General features: G+C 36.6%; 2 protein-coding genes across 3 annotated transcripts; one reads left to right on the top strand and one right to left on the bottom strand.

Moving 5' to 3' along the window:
* Positions 1–4576: 4576 nt before the first annotated feature.
* LOC106345448 lies at positions 4577–6594 on the top strand. The gene is made up of 2 exons (XM_013784653.3): positions 4577–5192; positions 6137–6594. The coding sequence occupies exons 1-2, from the start codon at positions 4820–4822 to the stop codon at positions 6358–6360; spliced, it is 597 nt and encodes a 198-aa protein (XP_013640107.1). The 5' UTR covers positions 4577–4819; the 3' UTR covers positions 6361–6594.
* A 1805-nt stretch (positions 6595–8399) lies between these two features.
* On the bottom strand, positions 8400–21570 carry LOC106452420 (CCR4-NOT transcription complex subunit 1). 2 transcript variants are annotated; one of them, XM_013894530.3, is made up of 48 exons: positions 21329–21570; positions 20851–21148; positions 20572–20779; positions 20163–20490; positions 19847–19963; positions 19637–19765; positions 19373–19567; positions 19091–19285; positions 18847–18984; positions 18627–18749; positions 18297–18550; positions 18093–18196; positions 17774–17868; positions 17458–17682; positions 16940–17119; positions 16796–16868; positions 16619–16686; positions 16334–16479; positions 16133–16241; positions 15912–16058; positions 15793–15840; positions 15590–15718; positions 15232–15474; positions 15024–15155; positions 14853–14938; positions 14652–14757; positions 14301–14396; positions 14052–14204; positions 13684–13866; positions 13379–13608; positions 13189–13282; positions 12974–13102; positions 12844–12888; positions 12476–12670; positions 12089–12215; positions 11904–12004; positions 11489–11626; positions 11329–11412; positions 10813–10959; positions 10595–10726; positions 10447–10494; positions 10209–10355; positions 10071–10132; positions 9786–9939; positions 9514–9705; positions 9330–9434; positions 9111–9245; positions 8400–9030 (listed from the first exon to the last, which is right to left on the bottom strand). In XM_013894530.3, the coding sequence occupies exons 1-48, from the start codon at positions 21425–21427 to the stop codon at positions 8572–8574; spliced, it is 7131 nt and encodes a 2376-aa protein (XP_013749984.1). In that variant the 5' UTR covers positions 21428–21570; the 3' UTR covers positions 8400–8571. The 2 variants fall into 2 exon arrangements, with proteins under 2 accessions (XP_013749984.1, XP_013749986.1); XM_013894532.3 differs by having other exon boundaries at positions 19847–19960.
* Between the last annotated feature and the right edge of the window lie 1040 nt (positions 21571–22610).

The following is a 22610-nucleotide window of genomic DNA, read 5'->3' as shown; positions in this document are numbered from 1 at the left end:
AAATACTCATGTTTCAAATCAAAATTAAAAACCGATTTTCCAAAATTAGGGTTTTAGGGGATTTCGAAAACTTTGATCTTTGATCAAGGGGATTTGATTTGAGATTCAAAAACCTTTAAGGTTCTGATTTTAATTGATCAATGTATCAATCTCGTTCTTAGGTTTAGATCAAACTTATAGAGCTTCGATTTACTCATAGGGGATTGATCTATTTAACCTATGGCTTTTAGTTGTAGAGATTATCTTTTAGGGTTTCAATCTTTACAAAACAACCAGGTTCGATTCTTGTTTTCAGATTTTGAATTACCTTTGTTTTGCAGATTGTAGAAACCGGACCTCCAAGATGAACGGATGAACCTCGGACGCGAGCTGCGACGCGGACGCGAGCTGTCTACTTCCTATCGGGTCTCGAGTCGAGACGGACGCTTGCAGTCGGGGTCGCGAGATGAGGTTGAGATGAACGCGTGCAGTCGGGGTCGCGAGATGAGGCTGAGACGAACGCGTGCAGTCAGGGTCGCGTTGCCGAGAGCTATCGCGAGCTTGTTTCGTCTCGCGGACGGTTGCGTCTGGTCGGGGATTTGGTCTGAGCTGGACGCAAGCTGAGCTGAGGCTGAGGACGTTGATCACGGACAGGGAACGTCTGAAGCTGAGCTTGATCGTAGTTGAGCTTGATCGGAGTTTGCAAGCCGGAACGCAAGCAAGAACAATTTAGGGTTCTTCGGGATTAGGGTTCCAAAAGACCAAGACGGAGCCGCATATTGTTTCTGCGAGTGTGGGCGCGTTTGAGATCTGATCGACGAACGGTTTGCGCTGATGGATTCGTCTCGTCAAGAGCTTCAATTTGATATGTGGAGCGTCGTCTGGTTCCTCAGGGTTTGAGAGATAGATTGATCTTAAGTTGCGCATGATTTAGGGTTTATGTGTGACGGATTTTAGGTTAGGTTTTGTCTCAGGGTTTTGGAGTCTATCGTGCTGATAACGTGTTGTAAATAGAGAGTTTAGAGACTGAATATTTCTGTGTTATTATTAATGATCAAAGAGGTTCCTTTATATAATGATTACAAGATGAAGATAAATGGAAAGTATACAAAACCTAAACTTACTAGGATTAGGAAAAGTACTAATACATAATAATGTAAATATTACATCTACTAGGAAAAGGAAAGGGTTTCCTTCTCTCCAAGCTTTGTGGCCGCCTTTCTCTCTCTTGAAGTTGGCTCTCTCTCTCTTCTCTCTAGGCTTCGGCCATCTCTCCATATTCTAGGTTTTGGGCCGGTCTCGGACCGAACCTGGTTAATGGCAATCCACACCATGATTTATAACACTATAGTAAGTTTAATTTTTTAACTTGGTAAAAATTCCCTGAAATTTTGACTCGAGCATCAAACATATATATATTCTCTTTGATAATTTAACTAGAAAAATTCGTGATACAACGTTTTAATACTGTTCAAATCTAAATCAGATATGCTAATGAAAATAATTAGGGCCCCTAATATTGTAAGATTTGAACCGGATCCGGAGCGGTCGCACCCCCCGCACTCCCTATTGAGCCGGCACTGGATCCATCCACGCTGTAATGTCCCGACCGTCTATGGATAATGGACCATCTATTCGCGCTCATTCGGTCCGTAAACTCCGTTCCGTCTAACAGACGGTGCAAAAGACTCAGAATCATTGTTTACTTTTCCCCGAAAACCTCATTCGCACAGTCGACTACGTTTTCCGGAAGCAACTTTACGCGACTCGATAGGTGGGATTGTACCCAACCGATGCTGTCAATTCGGTTTATTCGCGGGTTGAAGAAACATAGCAAGTCATACTTTTGTTTATTGTTCTTATTAAATTTTAATTATGTGTTTGGTTGTATGTGTTATTTTATGTGGTTTCTTATGTAATTATGGATCTATATAATAAAACATTTAAAAACGAGGCGGTCTCGCAAATCTCCTATTTATTAATCGAGAAATATTTTAACTTATTTTTGTATCAACATGTCATCACTAAATTCTTAAAATCATTAGAGAAATAGGTTGGTTCATCTAATTATATAACAAGTTTTTTATTAAAATAACTATAAAATCATTATTAATATTTTTTTATTATTTTCTTAAATAAAGATTACAGAATTGGCTAATGTAGCTAAAGTATATATGACAATTAATGATTTTGAATAATAAAAATTTGATAAAAATTAGTGTATCTTTTATCATATTTGTTTAATTTTAAACTATTAAAATAAATTAAACAACCACATTAACCATATAATAAAAATTATATTTTATGTATATGCTATATTTTAAATTTTTGAAAATAACTATAAATTACTAAAATTGTTATATATCGCTTTAAATTAAACTATATACCATATAAAATAGATAAATACTTTAATTTCGAAATTTACTTTGAATAATTTTTTTGATTAAAGCTTTGAACAAACATTGACAACTTATTTTTTTTTAAATTATAAATTACTAAAACTATTAATCCCTCATGAAAATTTTGTTAACAGTAATTTAAGGTTTTTGCTATAAAAAATACAAATAATAAAAAAATCATATGAGTAGAAAGCATTATTTAATAGACATTAATATTAAAAGTATACTATATATGTTAATATCATTTAAATTCAATTATATATCCTATCAAATAAAAAATATTGTTTGGATTAATAAAATTGATTTATATGTTCGTATTAATTTAATTATATATGTAATAGTTAATGACTTTTAATTATTTAATATATATTTATTATTTTATAAGATGTGAAAATATATAATACATAAAATAATTTATATATATAATATTTATCATGCGCAAGGTGCAGATATTATACGTAAATAAAAGATAATCAATTGGTTATACAACGGTGATTTTTTGTATTGTTATATATAGCCTTGATCAGCGGCGGACTGGTTCAATTTTGTATGTAACTATACCATAAATTGAACCCTTTAAACTTCCAATCTTTCATGTCGATGCCATGTTGCTACGTTTTGATTTGAGTAAGTCTCCTTGGTTCTGGTACGGTAATTCCAAAGTCCAAAGGCTTGGATCGTTTAAAACCTCTGCTCTATCATCACATCTCATCATATTCAGCGTGTCTACTAAGGTGAACTCGGTTTCAAAGTCAAAATTGTCAATCGATTCTGCCACTGTTGCACATCAGCCAAAGGTCCAATTCATACACCTATCTCTGCTTGTCATTGTTTGTTTGGGGAAGTCGATGCTCGCCATCACTACCAACGAGCCAATAACTGTCACGATGAGCCTCTTCTTTTTGGGTATGGCATCCTTTGCTCTTCCGGATGAGGTCTCTAGAACCGGAGTTTATGGTTCAACTCTCTCTGACCAAGCTACTCTAATGAAGTCTCTGACTTCGGCTGCTCAAGCTCCGACAATGGCAACCATGCTGTTTGTTTCACTGTTAAATTCACCAATGGAATCGGAGAAGAAAAGAATTTCAACTGCCTCACCATCTCGCTTATCGATCTTTTTGCTACTCGGATGTATTGAGATTCACATAGTCTCCCGAGGCAATATAGACGGTTGTAGAGCTGATTTCTTTCGTTTGACGGGTGCGCTAGCCTCAGTTGGTTTCCCACTCCTCTTCAAACCCCTTTCACTAGGGTATTTCAACGTCTTTTCAGACTATCTAAAGCTCTTTCGAGCTGTGGTTTCAAGGATTCAAGTGAAGATTATCCGCGGATCTCTCTACTTCGAGCTAGTCTCTCCTTGTAACATTTCTATCTTAGGTTTTATTGTTTCCGTGTTATTGTTGTTCATCTTACCGTCGAGCATACCTCCGGTTATAAATGTTGTAACGCCTTAAGTTTGAATTAATAAAATTTGTGACAAAAAAAAAAAAAAAACTTCCAATCTTTCGTTGTGGACCAACAAATTGTATGTAGGAAAATTGGCACTTGCCAGTTTGTAACTAACTTTGAGAAATCATCTCATAGCCAATTATAGCGACATATCTTTACATCACGGCTTCTTAAAATCGTCGCTATACATCTCTAATCAATAACACTTGCGTGGAAACTATCCAATTACCTAAAACGAATTGTTTTTTATCAACCCGAAAACATTTAAAACGATATAATGTGTGTCTCATTTGCAAAATACCAGTATATCAGTGTCCATTTTATGATTCAGTTCAGTTTTAACTTCTAATATTTGCAAAATACTACTAATTGTGTTTCGGTTCAGTTTAACTTCTAAAAATCAACATAATAATTTATTCTAGAAATATTTTTTTTTGAATTTATTCCATGAAAAAGTTTAAAAGAAGCCGTAGAAGATGATAATACAAGAAAATGTAGTCCCGTTTACAAAACGTTAAATTTGTAGTCATTTCTTTCCTTCTTACAGTTATGGGCAAACGAACGAGTTATAGAATAAGAATAAGTACCTTACTGTTTATACGATGTTTCACGTTCTACTACACTTCTAATCCATTATCCATGATTATTTTTTCTAGGTCTGGAGCTCCAAAAGTCCAAATTCCAAACATTATTCTTGCACAAAATGATTTTGTATTCCTAAGAAATTTAAACTTAAACCATGGTTGAGTGTAGTATTAACTATACCAATTTTGAGCAAACCGAGAAATGAAAAAAAAAAAATTAAAAATGGTTCAAAACGTTTGAAAATTGAATAATGAAGGAAGGATGATGGTTCGAACCAATATTTAACATCATTGCGAATCTTTAGAGGTCGATGGCCTTCTCTACTACAATGACAAAATTAGCCTTTTATTACAAAAAGTACTCTTGGGACTAGTTCCCTTTTAACGAATTTTCCTACGGTTTGGAGGATGGATACGATGAAGAGGGCTTGGGGAAGGATCTTTTGCAACTACGAAAATATCCCTGGAGATCAATTTCGAAAGAAAAGCAAGCCAAGCAAGAAACCCACTCTCTCTTCTCTTAATAATCATTCACATGACGCAATATGCACACATCTCTCTACTCGAGGCCGCCATCTATGCATAGACACAACGCAAATGTATGATTGTTGTGTCAGAAGAGAGATAAAGAACCTTCTCTCTCTAGCTTTTGGGGATCTATATAACAGACAGTGTCTCCCTTTGTTCTCTTTGTCCCTCTGCCTTCCACACACACAGTTTTGTCTCTCTTTCTCTCTCTCTCTTTTCGTTTACTCTGCGTCTCAACACTCCTTCCCAGAAGGTATAACCTTTTCTCTATCTCTCTTCAGCATCTTCTAGAAGATTTACCAACCTTCCCAGAAGCTGTACCACAAGATGGGTTCTTCTCTATATGCTCTGTTATCTTCTTCGTTACTCTATTCTACTTTTTCTTTGCTTTGTTTCTTCTACTCAGCCTCTTCTTTGTTGTTCTGTTTTATATTCTTGCTCTGTTTCTGTTCCTTTTGCGAACATATACGTTAAGTCGAGAAACTATGTAGTAACATCATACCTAGAAGCAAGCAACATGGCGACAAATCAGTTATCTCCTCTTCTTATTTAAAGTTTTTTATATCTTTTTATTACCCTAACTGATGAAAAGTTCTAATCTATATCTTTTTCTTTGAAACAGAGGCAATCGAAAGAACAAAAAAATGTCAGATTTCTTTATTCTTTTTAACACATTTGTTTTCTTCTCTTTGTTCTCACTGTGGAATTTCAAAACTGATTTTATTTATTTTGTTATAAATTGTATTTTATATTATCATATGATCTTTGTTTTGTAGCTTGCTCTGTGTTTTTCTCTCTTGGTTGCGTTTCAAAAATAATCATTACTTTCTGTCAATACAAATAAAAGCAGCGAAGTGAAGGCATTTATAATTACTGCATATCATCATGATTACTTGTTTTTATCTCTCTTTTCTTTATCTTTTTTCATCCATACCAATTTATAATCATGCTCTTCCCTCTTTGATCATTGTTTTCTTTAAAAGAAGAAAGAAATTAACATTTTTGGACGAATACAAAATAAATGCGACGAAAAATCTTCCCTAGTGTAGCTCACATCCGACGTGTGAAGCTGCACAACCCATGTGTGATGTAATGATTTAATGTGAACAATAATCATAACACAGGCTAGCTTTGATTTTATTATTATTACTCTCTTTTGTCTTATCTTTACAATAATTTTTTTTTGGTTTCTTGAAGAAAGAAAGCCAGCAATGGAGAGGCTAAACTCGAAGCTATACGTGGAGAACTGTTACATAATGAGAGAGAATGAGAGGCTAAGGAAGAAAGCTGAGCTTCTGAATCAAGAGAACCAACAGCTTTTGTTTCAACTCAAACAGAAACTCTCCAAAACTAAGAACCCTAGTGGATCAAACAATGACAAGAATCTTTGTCCATCAAGCTCTGCTTCTGGACAATCCTGAATTAAAATCAAGAAATGTTAGAGCAGATATTTGGAATTGGTAGAAGAAAAGATCCAATCTTCCTAGGTTTTGTTGTTGTTGTTGTTGGTTATTTGGTGTAATGCAAGGAAGATAGTATATCTAGTAGGTTGTTATGAATAGAAGATTCTCTCTTGTGTCTCTATATTAGTCTTATCAGTCATATTTTACATTTGTTTCCATTTTCTATGTTAATTGAAGATCTCTTTTGCTTTCCTCTGTGGGGTTTGGGTTTTAGTATATGGTTGATTATTGGACCAACATTGTACCTTTGCGCTACTTAATATTTTGCCAAGTCTACATCTATCCATTAATTTATCAAATATAATGGAACAATTCTTTTAAAGGTTATAACAACTCAAGTGAACCACAACAAATACCCAAATAAGATATTTAACGAATTTGTCCATACGACTTTACCAAGCCTTTGGAAGTTAAGATGTTTGGACTGATGCAATAATTTATCAAACTGATTTTACATTTCAGTAAGCAGCTCACTCTGCTCGGTGGCAGACCCGTGAGTGAATTAGACTGGTTTCAAAAACAATTAAAGAGGTCGCAGGTGGTCATCGAACCCAAGTTATGTGGGATCTTAGGCCGTGTTCGTTTACATGTCGTGCGACCTGCGACCTGCGACATGCGACCTGCGACTGATCGCAGGTCGCAGGTTGTTGTTCGTTTTGCTGTCGCGTAACATGCGATCTGCGATTGGTCGCAAGTCGCAAGTCGCAGGTTGTTGTTCGTTTTGATGTCGCGCGACTGATCGCGCGACCAGTCGCGGGTTCCCATTTAAGTCGCCCGAAAAAACAGCGACTAAGAATTAAGAAAATTTTGATCGCGCGACTGGTCGCAGGTCACAGATCGCAGGCCGCGTGACACGTAAACGAACATAGTTTTAGTCGCAGGTCGCAGGTTTAGTCGCAAGTCGCAAGTCACGCGACACGTAAACAAACGTAATCTTAATCGCAGGTCGCGCTACGCGTATAAACATTTCTTCTTCTAAGGAGGATATTGTGCTTGATGATTTTTTTGGAATTTATGACATAAGTTTATTTTGTAACTTTACACAATTATTTGGATGAAATTACTTTAGATTTCTTGTTTATATAATAAGAACAATTGTTTTGGTTACTGTTTTATTTCTGTCTTGTTACTTTCTGTTTTTGATTATTGTATTTTAAAACATAATTTTGATTAAGTATTATTTTCTGTTTATGGTTTTTCTTCAATTTTTTTGTCAATTTCTATTGATTTGAGTTTAGTGATCAAAAAGGAAAAATAGTTTAAATTGACAAAAAAAAATTGTTGATTTTGGTTTGGTGAAAAGTGAAAAACAATATCATAAATGAATTTTATTATTTTACTCTTATGAATATTTCCTAATTATTTTAGAAAATTATGTATTTTTGTTATATTTTGGATTATATTATATATTTTCAATTGTGTCTTCTTGCTTACCTGAACCTCTTGTTGAATTATGTTCAAGGCGTGGTTAGCTAACACCTATACAAGATAAAGCATCTAAGTAGTGTATTTCCATATATATTGAGAAGCTGCATGGGAGATCCGAAAGAAGAAAAGACAAAACCAAACTAGTCATAACGCTTTCTGTTGAAAGATGAGCTCATTGAACACAGCATAAGTAAAATATATAATTGTTGTTGTGTGACTACTTCTGAAGCAATATATGTTTATTGAAACACACAAACTTTCACACTCTTTTATTGTTTGTCTTATTTGTGAATTAGAACAACAACAATAAACCATGAGTATAAAATAGTCTCAAATATATATAGTAAACATAGGGGAAGATACATCGTTACAGAGACAGAGGTGCTAAGGAATGTAGTGGGTTTTAGAAATGAGGTGGAAATAGATTTCAAGGGTGAGTCTATCTCCCACGATAGACGAGTAGTTATAGAGGAGGTTTCTTTTTTGTTTCCAATACTTAACACGTGTTTCAAATAAGAATAAATATGTAACTGCCCCATCAATTATCTTTAACGAATAACTCCCAGAAGTGAAGGTAGAACTAAACTTCAACATGTTTACATTTTCAAAACTAAAAAGTTTTCGGTGATATTTTGACATAAATTAATAAACTAAATAAAATGCATATAATCTATTGTTACAACATAATCCCAAATGGAATGAATGATGCATATACATATTCATAATACGAAATTGAAAAAGCTAATGAGAGTTTTCCGAGACCCACCCGGCGGAGACAATTCCCTCGTCAAGGGGCTTGAGACAACCACATGATCTGGCCACCGATTCAAAGAGTTTCTCAATCTCAGGAGCACACCTGATGAAGCCATGTTTCCAGAAGCCATACCTTGGATTCTTTATGAGCTCTATGAACGTTATCAGGAGTCCCCATGGATGCGGCCTGTTCACAATTAGCCTTTCCAGCAACACTCTTGTTATCTGCTCCTGTATGACCACCTGGTCAGACTCCAAGAAGAGATAGAGCATGATGAAGGAGAAGTAATGAGTGTGGTTGTTTGGATATCGAAGCTGATTGGCGATTGCATTTAGGAACAGATACCGCCCTTCTGTGTCAAGCTCCACACTTAAATACTTGAACATATGCAAGGCCACCACATTTTGAGCCCCTGTCTCACCCGCCTGTTGTAGCTGCTGAATAGCCTGTAAGAAGAATATACATTTATTTTCCTTTTAGTAAAAACTAAGGCTGCATTCCAGTATTAGTAATGTCAGAACCATACCTGCATTCCAGTATATAACACCAGCGAGTTGATCAATGGTACATTGTAACGAGTTCCAGCTGAACTAGCCTCGCTGGACGAGACAAGTAGCTTCAGCTTCAACTCACTTAGGAAAGTTGTATCATGTTGCCTCGACTGCAGCAAAATAATATAATGGTATATTTAATCCTGCCAAAGGGAGAAATCATAATTCAAATGAAGAATCAGATGATCTATTACAGTGAGATACTCTTCCACGTCATTCTTCATTTGATTTGCTTTTAGCGCAGCATCAACCTCAGATAGAATACACGGAGCTTCTACTATCTCAGGCAGCAAATCAATCTGCAGTTAACAAGATATATATCAGCTTTACAAATAAATAATGAACATATGCTGCAGCACTATCAATCAAATCTTAAACCTTTAAATTTGGGGTAGATGGGTCTGGAAGCCTCATGTTCCGTGGAAAAGAACTTAGTATAATATTTCGCATTTGTACGCAACTTGAAGGAATCACATCACAGAAAGTAAAATGATAATCGCAGAGGAACTCTGGGAAGTCATGAAGCAGCACCAGCAACACTCTCAGCGTCCCTTTATATAGGATATGAACCTGCATACAAACCACTTTTAAGTTACCATCCTCAGTGTTTTACTGCATATGCATTACAAAGAAAGAAGAAAGCTACAAACCGGTCCTCCGAGTTCCGCATTTCTCAAAAATGGCTCAAGAAACTGGAGTAAGTCTACCAGCAGGCGTTGAACATATGGCCAACCTTTCTGTCCATTTACTGTAAGTAGCTTGGGCAAGAAACTTCTGTGGCTGACCAGCTCTAACCATGCAAAGCTGAAAAAAAAAATAATATAAAACACACAATTTGATCAACCAAAGAAAAGAAGATACATATGTTAACCACATGAATCTCATTCGACGACACAGGAATTTCCACTTTTAATGAAAAAGCGTTCTGTTCTAACCTGAAAGCGGGAATCTTCAGAGGCTGCAATGCGTGGAATGCATTAGCAAAAGCTGTTAGAACCTGAAATAAACGATGGATGTTAGTGATAGCAATAAATAGCAACTACTTCAAAGGAAAAGAAAACGCACGCACGCACCTGAAAGTTTGCACCATCAGTCACAGGATCCAGGGAACATAAGTCCAGCAGCCAGTTGATGAACAATCTAAAATATGGTCTTGGACTGAGTGATGCCTTTTTATCTTCTGCGTCCTTTTGAATAGATCTCACAGTGACAGCCATGATCTGCAACCAGTAATTAATATCAAACCCACTCACTTTTTCCACCAATAATACTAAAAGTCGAATTTATTTTAAGTTAAGGTGTCCCCCTAACCTCCGAAAGAAGAAAAAACTTGCTGCTAGACTCTTGTTCAGGGAAATACTGAATAAATACAAAACAAAAGAAAACAACTTAGCCGGCAATGAATCTTGGGCTTACTCATCCGCGCTGCCCGACATAAAAAAAACTCATGAGCACTTACCTTCAAGATCGAAAAAACAAGCTTTGCAAAAATATCGATGATAAGGAATGATGGACTCTGAGCTTGCTGAGGAGATTGCACAGCACCAGAGCTAATTTCTTCAGAAGATATACAATGAGCAACAGAAAGTTCCTAAACAGAACAATCAAATAAATAATTAGGTCTTTCAAAATTTTAAAAAAAGTAGATGCTAAGAAAACTTAAAAGGTTAAAATCACCAGAAGAATTCGGAAAAAACTCTCTGTTGTATCGTCTCCCTTAAGTAGTCCAGTCTGATACAAATGCAAGACATATTCTGAACAAGCGGTTTCATTTGCACCCGAAACTTCGCAGACTTGATACCAGTTTTTAAAAAGCGTGGACACCTGCCGAACCATCCCAAGAAAAGAAGAAGATGAAAAACACATACAAGAGATGTTTGTATCAAACATAGAACTGAAGAGATAAGTAAACACATATATCTATATTTAATGGAGAAAATAGCATTATCGTGGAAATTATATTTCATATACACACATCACAACCGTTATGAAGAAAAACATGAAAATTTAGTGATGATAGTAGCTACACAGAAACACAAATCGTTATTTATAGCCTGCAACTTGATTGTGCTGGGGCAAACATTTCAGCTTTTGATTTACTCTTTTGCAAGTGAAAATTTTTAGGTTTATGCAATTCCCAATTTCAAGAAAAAATGCAAAATTCTTCAAGCTAGTAACATGCAGAAAAATTACCCGTTTCCGGAAATCCGTAGAACCTGATTCCACATATTCAAAGCTGGTATTATCTTCTGTGTTAGCGATGGTATTGCATACAACCTGATAACAGAGCCAACATGGCAAATGAATTTACAGAGTGATTACAAGCAACATGGGTAATGAAATCATTTCAAACCTTTTCATCCTTTGATTGCATATCATTGATCTCGTTTTCAGTTGCACTATCACTGAGACCACTTGTGTTAGTAACCGGATTTCGTATGATGTCAATGAGTTGTTGCAACGAGACAGGAGATCCAGATTTTGCCGCAAGCTACAGCCAAACAAGGAAAACAAATGCGCAAGGTCACCATGTGATAACGCCAATTTCTTAAACATGCAAAATATAACATCCAGACAAAATGTTAACCTAAACACGATCACGATCTGTCAGTTTAGCAAAAAAAGGTTTTTTTTTTAACATAATCCCAAGTTGTGTTTTGACACACCTATTAATTGTCATTATTTAGAAGAGGTCTTATTAATCGTAGAACTGAAAAAGAATATGCAAGAATGCAATAGCAACCGCCGGATAAAGTTAAAATTGTAACCTTGGCCAGTGCATCAACAAGGCTATGTAGCTCTGAAATGACACTCGACTTCTCAGTGACCAGGCATTGGAGTAGAGAAATAGAAAAGTCAGTGGCGCTCTCTGCACAGCAAACAAATAATTAGCAACTTTCATTTACAACTTTTTTGAAAATACAATCACACAAATATTTGTTGTTCAGCATACTGTTTCTCCCTCCATCAAGATGCTTCGCCATGTGGACATTGTACTCCGCTAGGTTAAGCAACTCGCGTTGGATAAGACCAATAGTAATATCTTTGTTGAGCTTCCGTTCCTCGTCTGAATAAATCACCTGTGTCCATAAGTTTCAAGAAAGTTACATAAGCATAACTGGAAATCCCAGAAAAAATTCTCATAAGTTTCAAGAAAGTTCACGTCATATATTTTATCAGTAGCTCCACTATGGGAGATAATCTACTACTTATATGATTTGATATGCCAGGAAATACAGGCATATTTGGAGAAATATCAGAAGCAACTGAAATTAAAGCACATATGAAGTATGAAGTAAAGTAAATGAATACTTGGATCTTGAACAAGTCGTTGACATACCCAACTAGTGAGCTCTTTAACAACACGCTTGCAAACATCACGAATAGCCACAAGAATTGCTAGGTTAGCACTGATGTGAAGGTTACTTGATGCATTCTCATAAAGAGCCTTGAAAGCTTTTTGAGCAACAGCTAACGCTGCTTCATCTCTGCTTATACATCTGAGGATGATTTCAGGAACCTCAGAAACTACAGCCTGGAAAATCAATGAGATCATTATTTAATTTGACATCAGATGAAACCACAATAACCATTTGCATAAATTAAAAAAGGTTTAAAACATTAACTCATGATTCCATTACTTCTAGGTGAGCATAAATGGAAAACGATACTTCACTACAACCACTTAGGCACTAGGAAATCAAGTACCTGAATTTCATCATCTCCTGCATTATTAGCCACTAAGTTCTCCATCTGAAACAGGTTAAAGAAGTCAATCACATGCGATATAGAGACCCCAAAATTGGTTTTCAAAAAACATAATTGCTATTGTACTAACCTCCTGAGTAACAATATGATACTTGTCCAATGCATCTCTCGTGGACAGAGAAGGCTGTGGAGTATTATTTCCAATAAGACGCTCCATGGTAGCAGATGAAGTCAACGTTTGCAATGATGATCCAGTTTCCTTGTGTATAAATAGAAAGCACAACTTAGTAATTCAATATTAACCCAAGGAGTCAAAAACTGAAAAAAAAAAGACAGTACTCTCACTTTCATAGCGGCCTCGGAGGACTCAACCAGGCTCAATTCAGAGGTCGAAAGGGATTTAGAGAATTGAAGACCGGCTGCTGGATCAACTTGTGAGCTTTGGATAGAGGCAAGATGAAAATGTCAACATATCAGCTGTGCAGAACGAGAGAAGAAATGTAAACAGTTTTATCCATATGCGACAGCAAAGCACCTTAAAAGTGAAATTGGAGAGGATTGAAAACCCTCCATAGAAGTATCTGATGCCCGGTAGGCCATATCCGTCCGATCATTTCCAGCACTAGACTCGAAGTCCGAAGCATTTTTTCCTGATACTGGACCATAACCATTACCAAGCCCAACATCGCCGGATGAGCTTGAAGCAACGGATAAACCGTGTGAAGTTTGGGCTGACTGCTTTTGCCAAGAAAGTTGAACAAAGTCCTAAAAATGTACATGTATCGCTTAGTTATACAAATACAAAATATAACATAGGCAACTAACAGTTCAAAACAGTACCTCATAAACGCGCTGTTGAGAAAGGGACAATTGTCCCGGTTTTGGGCTGAGGGACTCAGGTATAAAACTGCCAGAATTTTGCGTTCGCATGTTTGGATCAAAAAAGGAGGACCCAACACCATCTCTATGCTTTCTCCGCAACGATAATTGCTGGGCAATGTCCGCATCAATATTTTGTATTGCCTGTACGGGCACGGACATAAATATATGACTAAACTTTAAAAGGGAGGCTCATCCATAGACAAAGAAGTAACAAGAAGGCTTTCTCCTCAGTAAAGGGAAGTGCCTGCACTCTATTCCGTTTATTTTAAAAATAAAATAAGCTAAAAGATGGAACAGAAAATCGGGATCTAATATCTAACACAAACCTTCTCTGTAGCCGCCTGCTCAATGGCAGCACAACCCAAATCAAGGTTGTCATTGGTGACAAGTTGAACAATTTGTTCAAGAGCTTCATTATTAATATTCGGACCCTGTAGCGAATTACGTAGATGACCCGAAATTGAAGTGCGCAGGGGTTCCTACAAATACCAGAGAATGCACAAAAATCAGAAAGGAAAAACAGAGCTGGTTGAATATTATAGCATAAGAATCAAAGCCTCATAAGCAGGAAAAACCTTGCACGTCACATGAGCCAAACTCCCAGCTAAACTAGCAACCATCAAGTGAGCTGCATTATATATACGTGTCTCATCTGGTTCCGAGGCATAATCCTGGAGTTCAAGAAGAAAATGAAGGTACGATAAATATACAGGATTAAAACCAGGAGATTGTTTGCTTTAGAAAACAAGAGATGCAACAAACTATACACGCAATACTGCAAAACTGATCTAGAAACTGACGCTTGTGATAGATGGGAAGCAAATAATTTTAGCTGTGGAGTGAAGATGATGGAAAACGAATGGGGATAAGGAAAGTATTCGAAACAAGAAGCTAAAAGAAAGGCAGGCAAGTTCAGATTGCCTTACCTTGAGCACAAGCTCTTTTGTTGTCTGGCAAGCAATACAAACACTTCGCTGAACAACACCAGACACAATCTCCTTGATGGCTCTGTCCATGGCAAGTGGTACCACTCTGACAATGAACAAAAGTTTAGAATGTCAAATAAAATACCTTCAATGCACTACATACATAATGATTTCACCAGTAGGAGACCATTAGTCACAAACCTCTGAAATGGAAAGTGCTTACTAAATCCGCTTAATTTCTGATTGATAACAACAAGATTTCCAATGTTCGGAAGTGCTGCTGACAGCTGCTGACCATCATATCAATAGTTGAAGCAGTTTGAACCAATAACTTTGAATCTTTGATCGACATTCATAGAATGATAATCATACCTGGCTAACAGAAAAGGGAGGAGTCGACTGGAACGGTCCTTGTGGGGACGAGAGCTGATCAGACAAGCCTAGAGTTACAACTTTTTCGTCTTCCACCGAAGTATTAGTATAAGCACGTTGAGGGGCTACATACTGAAAAGAAAAGGCAAGGAGCTAAATATTTTTCATAACTAAAGACTGACACTATAGGTCAATAACAAAAAGTAACCTGTGACAATAACTGCGAGGGAGCGTCTGTATTAGATGAATTTGCAACATCAAGAAGTAGATCTATTTGCTTAAGAGGAGAAATTGTTTTAGGCTCCGAGATCATCTGGGACTGAGATATATGTGCTACTCCAAGATCTTTGTTACTAAAATCAGGATTCCCATCTATTTCTCTCTTCCGATCCTTTAGAAGGGAAGTTGGCGCTACTTCTTTCAAATCAACACCAAGGTTCTTGAATAGAACCTGAACAGAAAGAAGAGAATAAGACGCTGAATACACGCAGAAAAAAGATGTAAAACAACTCGTTGCTTCTCAAGAGGAACAATCGTCTTTCTAAATTCACTACTAAAACAGATACCTCTATGTCAAACTTCAGATTCATTTTTAGGTTTGGCATCGAATAAATCTCAGCAAGCAACCCGAGTATAGCCATTGTCCAAGGATTGGGAGGCTGATACGCAATACTGTTTTGGCATGGCTCCAGAACCTGCAGTAACCGAAAATTAGAATTCAGGACATCAACCCTGTAACAGCTAGGAAAAATAGTCAACCATCACCAACCTTCGAAGTGAATGGAATGACTGCTATCATCAACCCTTTTTCATACGCCTGCAAATGGAGAAGAGAAACAAACTTCATTATCTACAAATAACAAGTTTGAAGGAAATAGAAGCAAGAACCTCCACAATCAAGGATTTTGGATCAATTTCTCGCGCCCTTAAAACATAATTCCTTCCAATCGTTAACTTTCCAAGCCAGCTGCCTAAATTTTTAAGCAGAGATCGCTCTTCAGAACTTGACTTTATGAGCTCTGAACCCAACAGAACCTGCACAACCAAAGAATGTAAGGAAGTGAAAAAATTGCTAAACAGAAATAACACCCATCACAACAAATCATTACCTTGCAATTTTCGTATGTATTTTGGAGTATCTCCTTAAACAACAGCTTGGAATCAACTTTGTCCAAGAACTTCAAGTACAAATCGTGAAAATTGGGCTCGATGCTCGCTCTATCAGGAATTTAACACACGCAGGAAAACAATAAGAAGAGCACACAGGAAACCTCACATAAACTGCAAACATAAAAGACAACCATCCGTACCTTTTCATAACCATATACTGTGCGAACCAAGGATAGTATTGTTGAGATAAAATCTCAGCGAACTCTTTCCCTTTAGATTCAATGTTAGCTATAGAGATATTATTGATTATGAAAGATATTTTGTCCTGGACATCTGAAGGTGGAGCCTGAAAAGAAAGACTTATTCTTATTATTCATACTAGATAGTAGACAGCTGGCATGCTGACAATTCATTATGCAATGTAACCAAAAGCGAATAATTCAAAATGTATGCACAGCTAACTAGATGCACAGCATAGAAGGTACCTCTATTGCGTTTTCCCTTCTCTCTGCTGCTGCAACCAGGGTTTCTATGTTCAAAGCAGAGCCAAACCCTGTGATAATCGAGTATTAAAATTATTTCTTCTCTCCATAGGAACACAACTATATTTTCTATCATATTTTTAAAAGAATAGTTATAAAATTAAGTCGACTAGAGATTACTCGTTGATGTGGCTCCACGAGCTGGACGAACAAAACCAGCTGAGGTCAATGAAGAAGTCGAAATGCCAGGATTCTGCAAGGATTACTAGTAAGATTACAAACTCCTCAACCCACCTATAAGAAAACAGAAGAGAAGGCAATCACCTTAGGAATGACAGAAACATCAGCAGAACTGCTAGATGACGAGGGCAGAAGTGGCTTTGTTTCGATAGATGGCACACTTGGCACTTTGCTGCGGTCATCAATATGCACTTCATTTTTCTGTTGAGGCTGTACAGGAGAAGGAAGTTGGAGTGGAGACTGGCCAATTCCAGAAACACTAAACTGACAATATTTAAAAAAAAAACAGAAACAATGTGTTAATTTCCTTTTCGCCTTAGTTCTGGAAGTCAATTTACGGTCAAGAAAGATATTGAGACAACGAGAAGTTTATAGTATCTATATAACTGCTGCAGAGCTGACCTAAACATTTTCATGAGAATGGAAATAGAAAAGATAAAGCATTTCTTCCCGTTTTCAATAGATAACTCTAGCGATTTTTAAAATACCTAAGAACGGCAAGACAAGTACTGACAAGAAGATATCAAAATAGACCTTCAGGCGCGTAGACAGTCAAAAGAAAACTTTTATATCAACATTATACTTTTATATCAACATTATACCTCGCCATTTCCAGGGAGAGACTGTGAAGGACCAGGGTGCGAAAACGAAGCATCTGATTCCAAATTACCAGATGATATCCTTGAAAGTGCTTGTTCAATAACAGCGACTAACTCGGGATGAGTACTACGCAGATGAGATATTTGCAAAATATGGTTGCAGTACTGAGGCAATTCAACAAGACGATTCACGAACTGTTCCAGGGCTTTGCTTCCAAACAGAAACATCTGCAGGAATCAGGAAAGAAAGAAGATGACAGATCTCTTACAGTGAAAAAAAAGGCCGGCAGACAGAATAAATTCACAACAAAATCCATACTTTAGAATCTGCAGGCTTACGCAAAGAATCCAAGACTAGACGCAGTGCCATCCCCAGTGTGATGGAACTAACAAGCTGGTGCTTAATAACAGAACCTGAAATTTGTACAGGTCGAAACAGAATCGAAGAAGAGATGCTCAAATAACATATCACTGGTAATTTTCAAATTCAAGAAATTATTCTGAAACATCATCATTTTGCATAACAAACTTGGCAAGTGGTTGCCCTGGTTGAGGACTAGACACAATAGCATGAACAAACTAAATTACGGCATCCTCCCACTACATAAAGTAAAACATCCTATAGAAGACCCACTCACCAAAGAGGACGGAAGCTATTTTCAACTGCCTCTCGGGATACTTGGGGAAAAAACGATACTCCTCGAACAGATTAGCAATCATGCATTCAAAAATTGATTTTTCCCTGTCAAACATAAAATCATGATTTTCTTTTTGAATGTGAAGCTGGCAAACTTGACATGATAAATTAAATATCAACAATGTATAGTTTGCCATTATCAAACCTTTGAACCAAAGACTCCTTGTATCGAGATAGCATTTGAACCATTGCATCAACACTCAACTGACCGGAAAACATTTGATGGAAATAAGCGTTGGCTTCCTCCTCAACATCTTCTCCGTATGGACTGGGAACTGAGGAATCTTTAGCCTCCCCATTCTGCAGTTTCGAATTACAATCCAAGATTGCTGAATTGACCTTTTCCATCTCTTCGACTAGTTGAGATGAAGTAATCACATTATCATGAGCTTTCAAAACCTGGAATAATGTTCGAACAAATTAATCCCAATAGACATGAAGCAACAGACTAGCCAAATAAAGGATCCTAACTAACTTTCAAAAGCAAAGTCGTTGCATCCAAATGAAGATCTGATAAAGGATCCGAAGGATGAAAATGCTTGGAAGTAAAATCCTCTGATTCGCTAAAATGCACATACTTGACAAATTTGAGACACTCCTGAAGATGGAAAAACATTAATTTTAAATGTTAGATACGATCCTCATCCCTAAAAATATTACAGTAATAGAACTTTAACTGTGAGAAAATATGTTACCTCAGCAAAGAGGTCCTTATACACATACAGACAGTTTGGCAACCAGTTCTCAATGTCCAAAAAGCCTCTCAGTGAGGCAAGGACTGCCAATCTGATGCTGAATGAGACTGGAACTGATTCTAAAACAACAGAGAAAATCTGAAATGAAATTAAAACCACAATGATTAGTTCATAGGTACAGAGAATCTAATGTAAGGAACAAATCATATGTAACTGTCACAAATTTTTAATACAACATTGTCACCTTAAGCTCATGGAAGATTTCAATTATTCTGAGTATGCCGTCTGATTTAAGATTTTGGGCATTTAAAATCCCCCACAGAACGAGCTCAGCATTCTGATGCCAGAGCTTGAGAATGAAACCACTATCCTGGGAATTCGTTATTAGCACTGGAAGAATAGCAGATACCACCTCTCGCTGGATGAGATTATAGGCGGTCTACAACAAAGGGTTATCATACTTAGCCAAACGAAAAAAGTCAAGGTTACGAGCATACAACACCAAACACCAGTCAAGGAAAGTTACTTTGACGTGAGTCATTCCAAGAAGCAATGTTTTAGGACAATGTGTGAGTGGATACTGGAGCATCGAACTAACTAAAACAGTATGACCTCTCTCGGCCAGTTGGCAGAGTACATCTAAGAGATCAAGAGAGAGCCATGCTTGATTGGAAACTCCTAATTGTTGATCATGGCTGTGCATGATATTATCAATATATGCCTGGAAAACAGAAGGTCAGAATAGTGGCAGTATCAAGAACGAACAGCTCACAGACGTGTGGTATCTCACCAGCTTCCTTGGAGAATGCGTAAAGGTAAATACTTCTGGTGGAGCTGCTATTGCATGCTTAAGAAAGGATAATTGACCTTCCATATTGTTCCAGACAGAAGCACATACAGCATCAAGAGGAAATGGGTCCTGCAATAATCAGTTTAACACGCTCAAACAACACTACAACAGTGGAAGTGGCCAGTCAAATTAGAGAGTATGAGAACACACCTTGCAAGCAGTTTTATATAGTCGCATGAAAAACGAGAAAGACTCCATATTAGCGATGTCAAATCCACTATGGTCGAGATTCTCGATTACTTTCCTCCAGCTTGTGCCAGGAGCCTGCTTTAGCAGAAAAACTTAAAAGCATGAACCAAATAAAAATGAACCAGTAACCTACATGATTCATTAAATCCATTGATAAAAAAAAAGATGATTATGCACACTAGTCACAAAAGGATTAATATAAATACTGAAAGGAAGTCTTGAAGATATAAACGATATTGATTTAACAGAGTATAAACTAGGGTTTAAGATGACTTACAAGCTGCTTGATTGTTTCAATCAAGATATCAACATTCCACGACGTTGGCGTGGGCAGATCAGTTGGAATGCAGCAACCAACGGCCAGACTGAATGTTGAAAAGGTGGTGTGATTATCTTCAAGATCAGCAGAGGTACGAGCCACATGACCAAGAATTCTTGAGATAGTAGCCTCTCTTAGGGGTGCGAAACTAGACAAGAGCTGTTTGCATTGTTGGGCATCAGCAGTGAAACCACAGCCTAATTCTCCAATGAGATCTCCAACAGCAATTTCCTTATCGATTTCAGTGAGGATAGCATCATAGTCGTTCTCAGCAGAATCAATGCTCCTACATCACAAGAGAAAAGCTTAGAGTCTTACAATCTGAACAAATGGACCGGAAAAGAGATAAGAGAGGAAAGCCACACACCTGTGTTGAGAAAGGAGAGGCGTAAGTGCAAAAGACAAGTCATCTCTAGGTTGAGAGGAAGACAGAAGCTGTAGGAAGGACTCCAAATGCCCGGAGAGGTCTTCGGATGTCTGGAGAAACAAAACAACGTTCTGAATTTGCTCAGTTGACTCAATCTGGCCATTGTTAGCACAGAGTTGCTCAATCTCCGCCAATAATAAGTTTCGTCCTGCAAAAAAAAAAACGATCATTAAGGAGGAGAATGGGAAGAATAAAGCTCAAAATGATATCTTATTTTACCACTAGTCTTAGCATGAGAAGTTTCAAAATCGACCAGGGCCAGAGCAAAGGTAATCTTATCAGAGACTGAAAAGCCCAATGCAGTTGCCAAATCATGAACGAATTCTGGAGTGACGTCAGCATCTTGGAGTGCGTGAGAAAGCAGGGTTCCGAGATTAGACAATTTGAGGACACGTTTGAAGACCAAGGCTAACAGCTTCTCAAGCTGCAGCGTATTAGGGTGGCTTCTCCGGACGGTGAAGCAATCTACGCACGTCTTGAGCACTGGGATGCTTGCCTCAACACCATAATCAACCAACTGCCAAAAATGAACAAGCAAAGCAAAACGAAACTCAAAAGGGCATTTCTCCTAGGGATTGAACTTTGCTGATCTGAGAGCACGGCGTAGGGACTCGACCAAATACAGAGGATATAATCTAAATTATAATTATAAGAAAATAAGAAGCAGACAGCCACTTGAAAGCAACAGAGAGGCTACCTGACAGATCTCTTGGGCGATTGAGTCGACATCGGAATCATTAAAGTGCTCGAGTAAGAACCGGGTATGGCCGGCGACCTTGGACGGAGTCATCGACATGGCGATCCGAGAGGGGTGGGGGAGCTAGGGATTCACAAGCAAGATCTTTTCAGAGATTTTGATCGTCCAATTTCTGGGTTATGGGGGCTTCTTCCCCGATAATGCCACCTATATTTATGCCTCTGACCGCCTTTCTTAAGCCCATTTCCTTTATCATAATGGGCCCTTCCTTAACAACCATCTAATCTTAATCTATTAAAACGAAGCAAGACTAACCTTAAACTTGCACCATATTTACAACTTAATGCCACTGAAATAATTAAATGAACCTATTTTTAAGTAATTTTTGTCTTTTTCAAAATTAATTAAGTAATAATTACTCCTAATTCTATGCTTTCCATGTCTTTTTCAAAATTAATAAAACATTTCCTAAATTAAATTCACAATCAATTCAATATAAAACTTTTAACTTATCTATGTAATATTAATATTATAAACATTAATGAATATCAATAATATATACAAAATATTTATGTAACAATATAAGTTAAATTTTGTCTCATTCTCCCCCACAATTCACGTTACTCTTCTTTTTTTCTTGAACAAATTCTTCTTCTTACCAATATAAATATATTACATGCACCATTATAATTATTTACAAATTTACCATGTATATAAAATAATTTATTAGACATTCTCATAAAATTTTGATCCAAAATAAAATAAAATAAATCATTTGTATAGATACACGGATCATATTCTAAAAATGGTGGTAATACAATTGACGGTTTACAAGATAAAAACAATAAAAAAAATATAAACTATAAAATTATTATGCTTATAAATCTTATTAAATAATTATTTAACACACGTAAAATTTTAAAATACATATTATCACTTAGAAAAAATAAATATTTATTTACAAAAATAAAAGCAAACATCCGCAAGGTCGTGGTTTAAATGTACACAAATTTAAACTCATTTATAATTTCTTATCAGTTACATCAAATTTTTATTTTCAATTTTTTTTCTTACAAATTTAAATCTTAATTTGTATATTTTCCAAATTTGATAGAAGTTTAACAATCATTTTATTTTCTTACAAATATTATAGCTAATGATTCATTTATAAATAGCATGCTAATTCACAATTGTCTATTTTCGTACTTTTTATTTAAAAAATTTGTTCGTTATATATTTAAGACATGGATCTTATTATATAAATGTTAGATTTTTTATATAA

Source organism: Brassica napus, chromosome C6 (assembly GCF_020379485.1).
Source record: "Brassica napus cultivar Da-Ae chromosome C6, Da-Ae, whole genome shotgun sequence".
In the NCBI taxonomy this organism is placed as follows: Eukaryota; Viridiplantae; Streptophyta; class Magnoliopsida; order Brassicales; family Brassicaceae; genus Brassica; species Brassica napus.
The sequence above is the reverse complement of the archived record's forward strand: the minus strand, read 5'-3'. Positions and strand labels throughout refer to the sequence as shown.